Below are 17,149 nucleotides of genomic sequence, written 5' to 3' on the forward strand. Positions count from 1 at the left end.
AATCCACTCCAGTATTCTTGCCTGGAAAATCCCATGGATGGAGGAGGAGCCTGGCGGGCTACAGCCCATAGGGTCGCAGAGTTGGACATGACTGAGTGACTTTACTTTCAGGGCCAGACAGGTAGGATGGGGCACAGGTGGGGAAAGGGGAGAAGGTATGAAGTGTTCCCAGACTCTACGGCTGTGTAGCACCAACAGTCCCCTGACATCCTGGGTCCAGTGACCCCAGTCAGATGACTGTACTTTTATGCACCACATTCAGCAGGAGACAGAATTTCACTAGGGTTGTATTTTGAAAGGCAAATAAGGGGAGTAAAAGGGTGCAAGAGAGATTGTACTGATGAAACAGAAGCTGGAATAGGAGTGAGGCAAGGACCCGAGAGGCTGAGTGAGGGTTGCAAGTGGGGAGGACCAACCGGCTGAAGATCTCGACGGACTCAAAGCACTGTTGGGAGTCACAGAACCAAAGGGAGCAGCTGACCAAAGGGATGATGGAGATGCTGGTTATGACAAAGACCAGGCAAGAGTAGGCAAAAGAGGCTGAGTATGGGGGAGGACAAGACATCAAGAAACCAAGAGGCCCTGGGGTTGGAAGGATGGTTCCTGAATTAAATCAAGACAAAAAGGAGCTAAACCAAGGCTGCTGCAGACCTACTTGTCCTTGCTCTCTGAGCCCTCCCAGGTGACCACACCCAGGTTCCATCTCACCACACCTGCCAGGGCCTCTCATACTTACGATCCAACACAGCAGTGAGCACACAGGAAACAGCTACTACATGCCAGGTCCTGACCTGAGCACGTTATCTCCAATTCATCCCATCAAAGCTATCAACACCATCATCTGCATCTTAAGAGAGATGAGGGAACTTGCTGAGAGTCTCAGATGTGAGGAGGAATCCTGCTTCCACAGAACAGGCCCTAGATGTGCAGGTATCCTGGGGTGTGTGCAGTGCCAGCTCATTTAAAACCCCAAAGGCATTCACCTCAGACACTCAACAACTCATGATTATTAATGTTTCTTCTATTCTCTGTCTGCACACAAAGAACTTTGGAAAAACAGGGCTGCATTTTGCCACACTGGTGCGCTTGACCCAGGGATCCCTTCGCACCTCTGGAGGCCAGGCCTCCCTGAGCATGGGCTGCTCTCCAGCACAGCAGCAGGGGTGAAGAAAGCAACAGGCTCCCCCAGATCCCCTCCCAACCCCCATTATGTGCAGGTGACCCGGGCCTGCAGGAACAGCCAGGAGCCAGCCATACAACCCTTGAGCCATTCTCGTTGCTCCTTACCCGAGAGGAGTGCAGTAATGCCCAAGTGTTTTTACGTTGCATACAGAATGCATCCAGCCTGATGCAACTACTTAGGAATGGCCTCTGGTAAAAAGGGGGACACAACCCTGTCCACCTTGGAAGGTCTGACCAGCAAACCATGAAGGTGTAATGGAAACTCCCTGACATGACTAGACTGTCAACAGAGCCCAGCAACCGTCTACTCAGCAGGCCTATGTTCCAAATGCTGGCTCTGTGGCTACAGCAGGGCTGGCCCGAGCCTGGGGGCATCCAGGTGACCCCAGGAAAGCTTGGCACAGGTCCTGCTCTCAGCTTCCAGAGCAACACATTCATGTTCAGAACAGCGTGTGAGGGATCAGCTGCTATGTGAGTCCCAGCCTAAGACACAGGATGATCACAGAGGAGGTGTTGGTTTCTCAAAACCCCATTGTTCATGTCCAGGGGACCCCAGACACTGTCTCAGATGGTGAGAACTGCCGCTGGCTCAGAGAAGACGGGTCAAATGGGGCCCAGAGTGGGTGGCATTTCCCTTCAGCCATGGTGAGAGGGCTCTTGGACACTTGGCCCTGAGATCAGGAGCATCACCGAGGGCTGCACAGCCCCTCATCTTCCCCCTCAACACCCTGGGGCTCTAGTGCCCTGCCTGCCTGCCACCCCTCTGAGGTGAGGAGTGCTACATGTAAAGAACAGCTTCAACCTGAATAAGGGAAATACTCCCTTCTCTGAAATTCACTGAGGAGCCTTTATTTTCTGTCACTGCCCTCTAACTCAAGAGGAAGCCTCAACTCATACTAGGTCCCCTTTTCTCAGCCCAAGTTTGGGCTCTAACTTGCAAGTAAAAGTCATTTTAGACAACGTAATTAAACATATCTCCTCCTAACAGCCCTTAGATTCATGGTTTTAATATACTGCCAACACATCTGTTGAGTTCCAGAATGATGCATTGCTCAAGTTTAGCAAATGATAAGAAGGAAGCTGTTAAAACATCTAAAATGCAGTTACTCACCCTTATCATCAACACCGCTTTCCTGATGTCCCGGATGCCATCATACACCAGGCGGGAGGCATCGATAAACTCGTTTTCATCCATGGGCTGGGCAGGGTCTGAGCTGAGGGCTTCCACAGCCGCTTCCACTTGCTCAGTAAAACGCGGCATGACTGCAGAGAAGAGAGATGATAACATCACCACCAGCCCTCCTAAATCCCTCAGTCAGATGCAGAGAGGCAGAGTGGATGATGAAGAGCCTCTGCTTCTACCTATGTGAGAGGTATTTATGGTTCAAATAAATTAAATGCCATATTTTACAAAGACTTGAATCCGCTTCTTTGTCTCTGGCTAGATTCTGCAACACAGGATTTAGATGGCTGAGAATTTGAATTGGGATTTGGACTGAGGAGCCTGGTGGGCAGGAGTCCATGGAGTCACTAAGAGTTAGACACGACTGAGTGACTTCACTTTCACTTTTCACTTTCGTGCACTGGAGAAGGAAATGGCAACCCACTCCAGTGTTCTTGCCTGGAGAATCCCAGGGACGGGGGAGCCTGGTGGGCTGCTGTCTATGGGGTTGCACAGAGTCGGACACAACTGAAGCGACTTAGCAGCAGCAGAGGCCTTGCTAGAATGGGACCCTCCTTAATTTAGTGTGTTCATTAACTAGAGATATAACTCAGAAGTTCATCTTAAAATACTGAGTTTAGAGTGACTCCCATTACTACCTGTGGGACACAAATAAGGGAAACGTGTTTGTGTGGTCTTACTGTGGCTGACCAATGACTCATCAATCTGATGTACCTTCCAGAACTCTTGTTCGAAAATCAAACTGAGTCCCAATGTCCTACTTCCTAACCACGGGGCCATGTGTGTGTGAGGAGCACAGGTAAGGGAGGGAATCCTGCACCTGTGTTGGAGAGCAGCTTGGTTGCTTCCAGCACCTTCTCTGTGTAGACCCCTGGTTCATAGTTGTCCATCTCTGAGGTTACGACATGAATGACCCGGGCAGCCCGGCCTCGAATTGCACCAGCTGTGCGGTCCAGCCCATCCACATCTTTCTCTTGGAGAGCAATGACACATTTGTTCACGTCTTCCAAAATGTGATTCTCTGAGGAACAAACAAAAACAGCCGAATGAGGGAGGAGGCCTCCCACCAGAAGGGGACAATTTTAAGTTGGCACCTGTCACTCATCCAGTGCTCACTGTGTGCCTGCTACTGTGCCAGAAGCTTTACACACATCATTTCACTCGAGACCAGATTACCCATGGGATCAACTCTCCCCTGGAAACTGGACCTGTAATCACCTCCAAGAATAACCATCTTTATTCCAGGTTTAGAAGAGACAGGCAGAGATGCCCATCTTTCAGAATCCTTGATAATTTCTCTTTCCCGTAAACAATTTCACTGATTTTATATCCCGAAGTCTAATTAGAAGACAAGGTTCACTATTCCCAGTCCCTTGCCCCTTGCTCCAGGAGATGCCAATGGTATTCAGACAAACGACCAAGACATCAGGACAACTCTGGAACATGAGAAGGGCCTGGAAGGCAGGCAAAAGCCTCGATGGAGTTGGATTTGGAAGATCTACCAGAACTGTTTCTCCTCAAAGACAAAGCTTCACCCTGGGTATCGGGAACCCCAGAATGAGGAGTTCACGTTAACCGCATCTATAATAGCGAAGTGGGAGCAACCAAAATGTCCCAGAATAGAGTAATAAATTATGGGCACTGTGCAGCCATTGAAATGGATGAGGATCTGCAGGGGCTGATGCAGAATGGGAAAGGGAATGTTCTCACCACCAGGAACTGTGCAGTCCACCAGCAGACAGCCCTCATGACAGGGCTGCCCACACCGCATGGGGCTGGTGGGTGAGCGACACAGTCTCCAGGTCATTGTCTGGCTATTTTCTTCCTGCTCAGAAAGCAGCTTTCCTTAAGACACACAAGAAATCTGAGAAGCATTGTCTGTTAAAGACATGCTCCCTTTCTTAAACCAAGACAGTTCATGTCTCAACAGGTGAAAGACTAATGGCTCTGGTTTTTCTGGAAGAGTCAGGACTGTAATGTAATCTGTTTAAAAAACACATATGGGGACTCCCCTGGTGGCTCAGTGGTAAAGAATCTGCCTGCCAATGCAGAAGGCATGGGATCAATCCCTGATCTGGAGGACCCCACATGCCACGGAGCAACTAGGCCCAGGTGCCACAACTACTGAGCCCACACGCCTCAGCTACTGAAACCCGAGAGCCCACACACCGCAACAGGAGCCCCCGCTTTCTGCAACTAAAGAAAAGCAGGTGCAGCAAAGAGGACCCAGCAGAGCCATACATAAATAAAATTATAAATAATAAAACCCGAGAAACACAGCCGACCATTTCTTTGCCATTCTGGTTACCTTATGTTTTTGACCTGTCATTATCTAGGACTGGTTCCTGATTTAATTCCCTTCTAAAAGTCATTACCCTTCCCTCTCAGCCTCTGCTGACACAGTCATGTTACATAACACAATGTCTAGAAGAGTGATTACAATAGCTTTACCTCCTCAGATACCTCAAACAAGCAAGTGGACATGACGCTGTTTCCTCTTATCTCAAGGGGAGCCAGAGGCAAGTGCAAGTACTTAGCAGATCCAGCAAAGAACAGAGCCACCACAATGCCCTGCCTGTGGGCTTCCAGATACCTAGCAGGCTCCAGGAACAGGGCCCTCCATTTTGTAGTTCCCTGGAGATGGCAGGCATGGCTTGCAGCTACAAAACTAAACATACTCTTACCATGTGATACAGCAATTGCATTCCATACAAAGCCCCGCACACAGATGTCTACAGCATAACTACTCATAACTGCCAAAACTACGATGCAATCGAGGTGTTCTTCAGTAGGCAACCTGAAATACTGTGGTACATCCAGACCGTGAAATATTATTCTGCACTTAAAAAAAAAATGTGCTATCAAGGTATGAAAAGACATGAAGGGACCTCAGGAGTTGCCAGGTTCTGGAGCAGGGAAGAGTGAACAGGTAGAGGACAGAGGGTTTTGAGGGCAATGAAAACACTCTGTATGACGCTGTAATGATGGCTACATTGGTACACTACCAAGAGTGAGCCGTGTCACTGTAGGGTCATCAATTATAATGAATGTGCTACTGTGATGGGGGATGTAGATAACAAGGAGGCTGTGCATGTGTAGGGGCAGAAAATAGATAGAAAAACTTTGTACCTTCTTCTTAATTTGGCTTCCTCTCAAATTGCTCTAAAAGTCTTAAAAAAAATTTTTTTTTATATCATCAATTAAATATCTTTCCAAGGAGCCAAAATACAGCAGTAAAAAAAAGGCGGGGAGGGGAGAATGAATTACCACAAGACAGCTAACAAGACCATAATTCAGCATCTTGCTCCTTGGAAGGAAAGCTATGACAAACCTAGACAGCGTATTAAAATGCAGAGACATCACTTTGCCAACAAAGGTCTGTATAAGTCAAAACTATGGTTTTTCCAGTAGTCACATATGGATGTAAGAGTTGGACTAGAAGGCTTAGCACCAAATAATTGATGCTTTTGAACTGTGGTGCTGGAAAAGACTAATGAGAGTCCCTTTGACTGTAAAGAGATCAAATATGTCAATCCTAAAGGAAATCAACCCTGAACATTCATTGGAAAGAATAATGCTGAAGCTGAAGTTCCAATACTTTAACCACCTGGTGCGAAGACATGACTCACTGGAAAAGACCCTGATGCTGGGAAAGGCTGAAGGCAAAAGGAGAAGAAGGGGACAGCAGAGGATGAGATGGTTGGACAGTATCACTGACCAAATGGACATGAGTTTCAGCAAACTTCAGGAGACAGTGAAGGACGGGGAAGCCTAGGGTGCTGCAGTCCATGGGGTCAAAAAGATTCACACATGACTTAATGACTGAAAAACAACAACAAATTCAAACATTAGGAGACTTTGAGTTTATACCACTGCACTATTAAAACATAAAATGTATTGAACTTTTCACATAAACCAATTTTAGGGGTAATAAATGAACAGACTGGTCATAGCAAACATCCTCTTCCTGCAACACAACAGATGACTCTACACATGGACATCACCAGTCTGTCATTACTGAAATCAGATTGATTACATTCCTTGCAGCTGAAGATGGAGAAGCTCTATACAGTCAGCAAAAACAAGACAGGGAGCTGACTGTGGCTCAGATCATGAACTCCTTATTGCCAGTTCAGACTTAAATTGAAGAACACAAGGGAAAACCACGAGGCCATTCAGGTATGACCTAAAGCAAATTATACAATGGAAGTGACAAATAAATTAAAGGGATTAGATCTGATAGAGTGCCAGAAGAACTATGGACGGAAGTTCATAACATTGTACAGGAGATGGTGATCAAAACCATCTCCAAGAAAAACAAATGCAAAGAGGCAAAATTGCTGTCTGAGGAGGCCTTACAAATAGCTGAGAAAAGAAGAGAAGCAACAGGCAAAGGAGAAAAGGAGAGGTATACCCATTCGAATGCAGAGTTCCAAAGAATAGCAAGGAGAGATAAGAAAGCCTTCCTAAGGGAATAATGCAAAGAAATAGAGGAAAACAATAGAATGGCAAAGACTAGAGGAATCTTCAAGAAAATCAGAGACACCAAGGGAACATTTCATGCGAAGATGGACTCAATAAAGGACAGAAATGGTATGGATCTAACATAAGCAGACGAGATTAAAAAGAGGTGGCAAGAATACAGAAGAACTATACAAAAAAGATCTTAATGACCCAAATAAGCACAATGGTGTGATCACTCACCTAGAGCCAGACATCTTGGAATGTGAAGTCAAGTGGGCCTCAGGAAGCATCACTACAAACAAAGCTAGTGGAGGTGATAGCATTCCAGTTGAGCTCTTTCAAATCCTGAAAGATGATGCTGTGAAAGTGCTGCACTCAATATGCCAGCAAATTTGGAAAACTCAGCAGTGGCCACAGGACTGGAAAAGGTCAGTTTTCATTCCAATCCCAAAGAAAGGCAATGCTAAAGAATGCTCAAACTACTGCACAGTTACACTCATGTCACATGCTAGTAAAGTAATGCTCAAAATTCTCCAAGCCAGGTTTCAACAGTATGTGAACCAAGAACCTCCAGATGTATAAGCTGGATTTAGAAAAGGCAGACAAACCAGAGATCAAATGGCCAACATCTGCTGGATCATAAAAAAAGCAAGAGAATTCCAGAAAAAACATCTATTTCTGTTTTATTGACTATGCTAAAGCCTTTGACTGTGTGGATTACAACAAACCATGGAAAATTCTGAAAGAGATGGGAATACCTTACCTGCCTCCTGAGAAACCTGTATGCAGGTCAAGAAGCAAGTCAGAACTGGCTGGACATGACACAACAGACTAGTTCCATATTGGGAAGGGAGTACATCAAGGCTGTATATTGTCACCGTGCTTCAGTTCAGTTCAGTCGCTCAGCCCTGTCCGACTCTTTGCGACCCCATGAATTGCAGCACGCCAGGCCTCCCTGTCCATCGAGTCAGTGATGCCATCCAGCCATCTCATCCTCTGTTGTCCACTTCTCCTCCTGCCCCCAATCCCTCCCAGCATCAGAGTCTTTTCCAATGAGTCAACTCTTTGCATCAGGTGGCCAAAGTATTGGAGCTTCAGCTTTAGCATCAGTCCTTCCAAAGAAATCCCAGGGCTGATCTCCTTCAGAATGGACTGGTTGGATCTCCTTGCAGTCCAAGGGACTCTCCAACACCACAGTTCAAAAGCATCAATTCTTCGGCGCTTAGCTTTCTTCACAGTCCAACTCTCACATCCATACATGACCACTGGAAAAACCATAGCCTTGACTAGACGGACCCTTTGTTGGCAAAGTAATGTCTCTGCTTTTGAATATGCTATCTGGGTTGGTCATAACTTTCCTTCCAAGGAGTAAGCGTCTTTTAATTTCATGGCTGCAATCACCATCTGCAGTGGTTTTGTCCTCTTTCACTTGCATCAAGAGGCTTTTTAGTCCCTCTTCACTTTCTGCCATAAGGGTGGTGTCATCTGCATATCTGAGGTTATTGATACTTCTCCTGGCAATCTTGATTCCAGCTTGTGCTTCTTCCAGCCCAGCTTACTTATGTACAGAGTACATCATGAGAAATGTCTGGCTGGATGAAGCACAAACTGGAATGAAGATTGCTGGGAGGAATATCAATAACCTTGGATATGCAGATGACACCACCGTTATGGCAGAAAGGAAAAGGAACTAAAGAGCCTCTTGATGAAGGTGAATGTACAGAGTGAAAAAGCTGGCTTACAACTCAACATTCAAAAAACTAAGATCATGACATCTGGTCCCATCACTTCATGGCAAACAGATAAGGAAACAATGCAGTGAAAGACTTTCTTTTCTTGGGCTCCAAAATCACTGCAGATGGTGACTGCAGCCACTAAAAAGACGCTTGCTCCTTGGAAGAAAAGTTATGACTAACCTAGACAAAATATTAAAAAGCAGAGACATTACTTCGCTGACAAAGGTCCGTATAGTCAATTCTATCATTTTTCTAGTAGTCATGGACAGTATGAGAGTTGGACCATAAAGAAGGCTGAGTACTGAAGAACTGATCTTTTGACTGTGGTTTGGAGAAGACTTGAGAGTCCCTTGGACTGCAAAGAGATCCAACCAGTCAATCGTAAAGGAAATCAGTCCTGAATATTCATAGGAAGAACTGATGGTGAAGCTCCATTAATTTGGCTGCCTGATGCCAAGAACTGACTCACTGAAAAAGACCCAGATACTGGGAAAGATTGAAGGCAGGTGGAGAAGGGGACGACAGAGGATGAAATGGCTGGATGGCATAATTGACTCAATGAACATGAGTTCAATGGAAATAAGTTTGAGCAAGGTCCAGGAGATCAGGAAGGACAGGAAAGCCTGGCATGCTGCAGTCCATGGGTCACAAAGAGTCAGACACGACTGAACAACAACAATGAACCAATCATAAGAATAAAGGGATTTAGAGCTCATGTTTAGATCAGAAAAATCTTTTATATACTTATTATATCAACATTTATATAAATAATATCTACATATTACTTAAACTAAGCAGACTGGTACTGAGCCTGCCTACAATACTAACCCTAAAAATTGCTACTTTTACTGAATCTAACACAACATCTGGAGAAGGGGAAGAGAAGGGAAAAAAAGAAACAATGTTGCTAATTAAACTATGAACCAAAGTTTTCACATATCACTGATTTTCAAGACTCATCCCAGTTTCAGGATTATTACTACTTGGGGTGGGAAAACACCTTTGGCAATCATTAAGCACAGCATTCTTTTTCATTCATTAAACAAAGTGGCCCAAACTTCACCAAGGATTTATTAACCTTCATCTTGGGCAAGTAGTTTTTAAAAAGCAATTTAGATTTTCTTGAATTCATACAGGTTTTCTTCCAGACGAACCCAAACCAGGGAAGGGCCTGCCATTCTTTAGCCACCAAGGAAGGCTTCTATATCAGGAAGCTGACTGAAGTAACATTTTCTACCCTCACTGAGACAGCCCCAGCCAGCTGAGGCCACTACGAACCCAGGACACAACCAACCTGCTCTCTATACTTGAGCCCTAAGGGAGAAGTGAGTTCCCACTGGACATACGTGCAAAGATAGGAGGGTTGGAGGTACCCACACTAACTTAAGCCATAAGTTACTTTAACAGAATTTCTAAGGAAACTCCATTCCGAGTAGACACACCAATCTGGATCCCATTAAAAACTCTGATGGTTCAATATAGTCTTTATCTGTAGATGCTTCAAACAGGAAAACACACACACAAACACAACACTCTTATCTCCAAGGGATCATATTATGGACATTAATATATCTGGTTTTCATTTGAAAATCTTTCTAGGACTGCCTCTGCATATCTACCTCAGCCACGTCAATGGCTGTGCTGTACCCTACTGAACAGACGAAGGGCCATCATTTGCTTATCTAGTCTTCTCTTAGGCGTTTTGGTTGAAGTGAACATATTTGCAAGGTATTTTGGCAAACATCTGTGTACCCATCCTCAGGAAAATTTCTAGCAATGGGATTACTAAGTCAAAAGGCAAATGTGTATAAAGTAGATGTATGATGCCTAATTGCCCTCTGGGAATCAAGCCAAATGGTATTCTCCAAAAAGCCTGCATGAACTTACACTCAGTCCACAATGTCTAACAGGGCCCATTCTGCCCTCCCCTTGCTCTGGATATCTTTATCAGTGCAGCCTTAAGCATACACAAGAGATGATAATATTGATACTCCATATAAAGAATGTACTCCACTATTATGAGAAGAGCCTGAGTGCCTGACATTTAACTCACTCTATAGTAACCATTTTTTAAAAAATCACTATTAATTACTGTGGAAACCAGGCACAGAACTATTGAGTGACTTATTCATTCAGGATGCATGGGAGTCAGAGATCAAATATCACCACTTTCCTACCTTATCTTCAGTCCTGGAGTTTTGTAATTAAACAACCAACCAACGAAAAAAAACTAGGTACAAAAGTCCTTTTATTTAGACCAATCAAACCAAATTATTTTGGCATAGTGACAATGAAGCAGAGTACAAATTACTACTCTTATTTGTTGCCCCAAAGTATCTAATGCATTATATTGTTTCCAAGAGCACTTGGTTAAGAAAAAACAATAAACCCAATTATAACCACTCTAACCAACCACTTGCAACCTAAAAAAAAAAAAAAGAAGGGAGGGGGTAGGGTGCGGGAATCAAAACTTCCACGTGAAAGCTGAGTAAACAAATGAGAAAGTAAACTGCATTTCCACGGAAAACATTTATCAAATACAATTCAAATGAAATTCAAACAGTCTTTATCGCTTTGATAAATTTCAAACCACTGTCCTTAAGGAATCAGTCCATATAAATATATTCATGGTTTACTGAATGTTGTGTAGCATCCTAAATCACCCCCAATATTTACAAGGCAACATTCTGAATAGAACAGCTTAGGGAAAACGAGTGCCCCTCCCTCTTCCCTCAAGTGGCTTGCACGTCCCTTTTATTTTCGAGTGCCACTGGCTCACACCTGACACACAGTGACTCAGGTTGCCCCTGCCCTGCAGCCTCATGAAACACTGCTATCAGGGTCTTGGTGGCTTTACCAAGTTATACACAATATGACCATTATTTTTTAAGCTGTAAAACTTGGGATATAACTTATAATAAGCACAAGGGAACTTCTGGAACCAATGGGACAGAATATGCAGAAATAATGGAGCTAAAACAGCAGAGGGTCCTTTCAGTCCTATCCCCTAAGTAACTTACCCTTGGAAGGGCTCTCATGAGTAGACAAGGCTACAGCAAACACACAGGCCCCATGGATTCCAAGAGGGACTGATGGAAAAGTCATTACTGGAAATATTCCTCCAAACCTATCCCACTGAAAAAGGGCCACAAAACCCCAGGACATGGGAAAACACCAATACTCCAAGGAGTCAAGTCGCATTCTTACTTTTCATTAGGTCAAATTTCATGAAGTGCACCAACCTTAAGCCAGAGCCTGTGCTGGGCAGTTGCCGAGCAGCCCCTTACTCAGAAACATGCCCACTTTGCTGAGGGACTACTGAGCACCACTGTGCCTCTGGGCGATGGGAAATGGCAGAGAGGGCAGACCTTGGCTTCTGCTGGAAAGACTGCTAAAAGCACACAGCTGCTACAGATGGCACCTGCTGTCCAACCTGCGGGGGGGGGGAGGGGCGGGGGCGGGGGCGCCTCTCAAGAGGCTGTGAGCTGGGGACCACTGGGTGCCTGCCCACTAGAAAATGGGATTCCTCTCAACGAAAGCCAGTCTGCTGGGTGAGACGGGGAGATATGTCTAATCTGCCACATAAATAGTGCTAAAGCTGCCATGGATGAGGTTAGTGTGTAAGGGTATAAAGGAATCTAAATGCCAAAACTTAACTGATCAATCCAGTAGCACTCTACACAGGCATCTGCCTGTCTCTTCCTTTCAAACCAAGCCCCTGAAAAGCACACCGTGACAACCAGAGGAATTTTGAGTAATAGCCTTGTCCTGTTAATTAATTAATTACCTGATAACTAAGCAAGCCTATGACAAAACCTTAGAGAAACACACTAATGAGGGTCTCTGAAATTCAGATGCTCTGAAAGCACTACCATCTCCTGACTGAGACTACTGTTCTGTGTTTATTTGCTAAATGGAAACTGTCTGAACTCTTTTCCATCAAGTCAACCCTTCTATTTTCCCACATTTGCATAAAAATTGAACATACTCACCAGACAAAAGTTATCTGTTAGAAAATCTGATTTCTCTTTACTGTTCTTCTGTTTTATGTCATATACCCTAAAGATATTGCCTGGATCCCACTAAATGCCACTGCAAAATCCCCTTTGTTCTCTGATCTGAAGAATGCTGCATGAGGGACATCTGATTCTATTATATTTTATTCTGCTGTAAGAGGACTAGAAATCCCTTGAGACCAAGCCTTACTTGGTAAGTAAGTTTAGGAATGTAATATCTATCTCCAGAGGGGGGCTTTGCATTTAGATTTCAGAATTGGTTGTTTGCTTAAAAGTGTGCTGTGAAGGTGGAATGTTTTTCTCTAAACCTATGAAAAAGAATAATTCAGTATTTCATTGGGAAAACAACAGAAGGCCAAGATTTCCCAAAAAAGCAATTGCTGCATTTTTGGCACCTGCAAAAATGTGCTTGCAAATAGGTTTTTTGTTTTAAAGTACCAGCACCTGCAATTTGGCAGTCCTGCAGCAGCATGGTTCACCCCCTTGTTTTGCAGTTTACAGACTCCCTGCTCCCCAATCTTTCAAGCAGAGCCAATGCTCCAGTCCCAAGGAGAGTGAGCAGAGACAGGGGAACATTGGTATGCAGAACACAGTGTCACCTTATATAGGTCACTGCTGGAGGACTGTGCTGTGCATGTACTTAAGTAACGCTTCTGTTTCAAGCCCCATTGCCGCTCACATCTCCCACGTTCCAGATTGTGGTTCCCTGGGGTGACAGGTAGTTTCAGCCCTACAAGGACCAGCCACTGACTGCCCAACAGGCCACTGGCCTCACGAAGCCTGGCACCTCCAGAGAGCAAGCAGCGTGGCCAAGGGCAGCAGAGGCCTGTTAAATGGAGAATGCATTTATACTTGCTCAACTCTAAGGAGATGGATTGAAATTTATCTGTGTGATAAACAGGGAATTGCAGTTGACAGACATTTTCTATATGAATGCAATTTACTATGTCATTACCAGTTTATGTTTATATAATGAAATCAACTGTTTTTGTGAGGTGAATTACCCAGATTTATTTTTTGCAAGTTCATAATTAAATGGTACTTAAAATATTTCCTCTCTGTTTTCTATCTGTGCATCATGCAGACAGAGTCTTTCGAAAGTAGGCAGTTAAACTACGATCATTTCTGAGGGAGAGAGAGATGCTTTCCAAGCGGAACAATTTTTACAAAAGAAACTGAAGCTGATGATGCTGGGAATCCTGTCTCCAAAGTCTCACAGGCTCATTAACAAACCACCAGTCCAGCAGGTCAGTGTTTTTTCTACACACAACAGCAGCAAGAAAGGTGGATGCTTATGGAGTTGTACAGGTCACAGCTTCAAAATGTTACTCCACACAGAGAACAACTTCCTCCAGGCAGTTTCCTGATTCATACCTCTGAGATTGAGACCAGCCCCACCACAAGCAGAACAACTCCAACCCCATGTCCAACTGCTTGGGAGTCACTGGTAGCTGTTTTCTTTAATTAAAATGAAAACCATCATAGTATTATTGCTAGAATAATTTACCTGGCCAGACTTGGGGGTGTTTTGATTGTCCATTATTGTAACATAGGTGAAAGTAATTATGCACATCCTCACATACTTCTCTGGGGAATCAGCTCATTACCTGAGACAGCCAAGAAGTCATCAATGGAAGTAATGTCATCGACAGCATCTGTGAGAACTCGGACTTGTTTTTCCCACTGTTCTTTAAAAAGATCCATGTTTTCTTGGGCCAGTTTACTCTGTGGTTTTGCTGCTAAAGCCAATGCAGCATTGATAACCTGCAAAGACATTAAAGTTCATTGTATGCTCTTTCAGAGTCAAGAAAATAAAATAAGCCAGACACTTTGGTCGGTGGAGTGGCTATGGTTTTGTCTCCTGTGCATTTCATGAGGACACACAATACCACATGCTCCACTTAAACAGTTATAACGATGGAAACAGAGAAGTATTAAACAAAAGGCTTTACATATGAATGGGAAGCAATTCATCAGAAATACAGTACTGGAAATACTGGAACTATGGGCAGTAACAAACACAAATTATCTCTAATCTCCCTACTCTGTGACAGCAACTCTTCACAATTTCTGACATTTATATTCCAGGCTTTTTCTCCTCACATACACATGTACATGTGCCAAGTCAAAAAATTCACAATTAGAATTATATGCTAATAAAACTGACTATCCTGCTTTGTTTAAATACTTCTCCATATCATTAAATGTATGTTAAAACATTAACTGTTTAGAGATGCACCTTATAGATGCACATCACTACTCCGACTGCAGGATGCCTATGTTTGTTCCAGTCACCCATCATTCTTAGTCTTGGGATGAACTTTGGCATTTTAGGCTCTTGGTACGTTCTCAAACTACATATGTGAAAAATGTTTTTCTGAGGCATACTGTACCTGACATACAACTTCAAAGAAAGTATAATATTTATTAAGTTTAAAAGTTATTTCTTCTAAAATAATAAGAAGTCATTTCTTTACAAAAAAATAAGAAGTCATTTCTTTACAAAAAAAACAACAGCTTTACTGAGATATAATTTATATGCCAAACAATTTACCCATTTAAACTGTAATATGCAAAGATTTTTAGTCAGTTTTGTAACCATTCAGTTCAGTTCAGTTCAGTCACTCAGTTGTGTCCAACTCTTTGCGACCCCATGAATCGCAGCACGCCAGGCCTCCCTGTCCATCACCAACTCGCGGAGTTCACTCAGACTCACGTCCATCGAGTCAATGATGCCAGCCAGCCATCTCATCCTCTTTCGTCCCCTTCTCCTCCTGTCCCCAATCCCTCCCAGCATCAGAGTCTTTTCCAATGAGTCAACTCTTCCCATGAGGTGGCCAAAGTACTGGAGTTTCAGCTTTAGCATCATTCCTTCCAAAGAAATCCCAGGGCTGATCTCCCTCAGAATGGACTGGTCGGATCTCCTTGCAGTCCAAGGGACTCTCAAGAGTCTTCTCCAACACCACAGTTCAAAAGCATCAATTCTTCGGCGCTTAGCTTTCTTCACAGTCCAACTCTCACATCCATACATGACCACAGGAAAAACCAGAGCCTTGACTAGATGAACTTTTGTTGGCCAAGTAATGTCTCTGCTTTTGAATATGCTATCTAGGTTGGTCATAACTTTCCTTCCAAGGAGTAAGCGTCTTTTAATTTCATGGCTGCAGTCACCATCTGCAGTGATTTGGAGCCCAGAAAAATAAAAGTCTGACACTGTTTCCACTGTTTCCCCATCTGTTTCCCACGAAGTGATGGGACTGGATGCCATGATCTTCGTTTTCTGAATGTTGAGCTTTAAGCCAACTTTTTCACTCTCCACTTCCACTTTCATCAAGAGGCTTTTGAGTTCCTCTTCACTTTCTGCCATAAGGGTGGTGTCATCAGCGTATCTAAGGTTATTGATATTTCTCCCGGCAATCTTGATTCCAGCTTGTGTTTCTTCCAGTCCAGTGTTTCTCATGATGTACTCTGCATAGAAGTTAAATAAGCAGGGTGACAATATACAGCCTTGACGTACTCCTTTTCCTATTTGGAACCAGTCTGTTGTTCCATGTCCAGTTCTAACTGTTGCTTCCTGACCTGCATATAGGTTTCTCAAGAGGCAGGTCAGGTGGTCTGGTATTCCCATTTCTTTCAGAATTTCCCACAGTTTACTGTGATCCACACAGTCAAAGGCTTTGGCATAGTCAATAAAGCAGAAATAGATGTTTTTCTGAAACTCTCTTGCTTTTTCCATGATCCAGCGGATGTTGGCAATTTGATCTCTGGTTCCTCTGCCTTTTCTAAAACCAACTTGAACATAAGGAAGTTCACGGTTCACATATTGCTGAAGCCTGGCTTGGAGAATTTTGAGCATTACTTTACTAGCGTGTGAGATGAGTGCAATTGTGCCGTAGTTTGAGCATTCTTTGGCATTGCCTTTCTTTGGGACTGGAATGAAAACTGACCTTTTCCAGTCCTACAGTCATTTTTAGAACACTTCTATCACTCCAACAAGAAACTCCATATCCACTAGCAGTCCCTCCCTATTTCTCCTAATCCTTTCTTCCAGCAACCACTAACTTAACTTTGTGATTTTTTAAATTTATGTATTTTGGTAAATTTTTATGAATTACCTATTCTGGACTTTTCCTATAAATGGAATCGTATTAATATGTATATTTTTGGAACTAGCTTCTTTCACTTAACATGTTTCCAAGGCTCATACACACTATAAAATGTATCAGTACTTCACCCTTTTTACTGACAAATAATATGCCATTATATGAATTTACCACATTTTCTTTATTCAATTATCAGCTACAGACATATGAATTCTACTTTTTGGTCATTATGAATAACGCTATGAATATTTACATATGTGTTTCATTTATTTCCACTGTTTTTTTATATGTAACTAGGAATGGAATTGCTGGGTCATATGGTTAACTTTATGAGGAACTGCCTATCTTCCAAAGCAGTTGAACCATTTTACATTTCCACCAGCATATATGAGAGTTTCAATTTCCTCATATCCTTAACACTTGTTTTCCCTTTCTCCCTATTCCATTTTTTAAATAACAGCCATC

At 43.5% G+C, this 17,149-nt stretch overlaps 1 protein-coding gene across 4 annotated transcripts in view; it reads right to left on the reverse strand.

Annotated features, from left to right (window-relative positions):
- The window catches only part of CTNNA1 (catenin alpha 1), a 342,350-nt gene that overhangs the window by 7,544 nt on the left and 317,657 nt on the right, over positions 1–17,149 (reverse strand). For all 4 annotated transcript variants that reach the window (XM_027546354.1, XM_027546353.1, XM_027546355.1 and 1 more), the window contains 3 exons: positions 14,189–14,345; positions 3,186–3,386; positions 2,294–2,445 (listed from right to left, as the gene is read on the reverse strand). In XM_027546354.1, the coding sequence (XP_027402155.1) occupies positions 2,294–2,445; positions 3,186–3,386; positions 14,189–14,345 (510 nt within the window). The remainder of the gene's footprint in view (positions 1–2,293; positions 2,446–3,185; positions 3,387–14,188; positions 14,346–17,149) is intronic.

The sequence above is a fragment of the Bos indicus x Bos taurus genome, chromosome 7, assembly GCF_003369695.1.
Source record: "Bos indicus x Bos taurus breed Angus x Brahman F1 hybrid chromosome 7, Bos_hybrid_MaternalHap_v2.0, whole genome shotgun sequence".
Classification (NCBI taxonomy): Eukaryota; Metazoa; Chordata; class Mammalia; order Artiodactyla; family Bovidae; genus Bos; species Bos indicus x Bos taurus.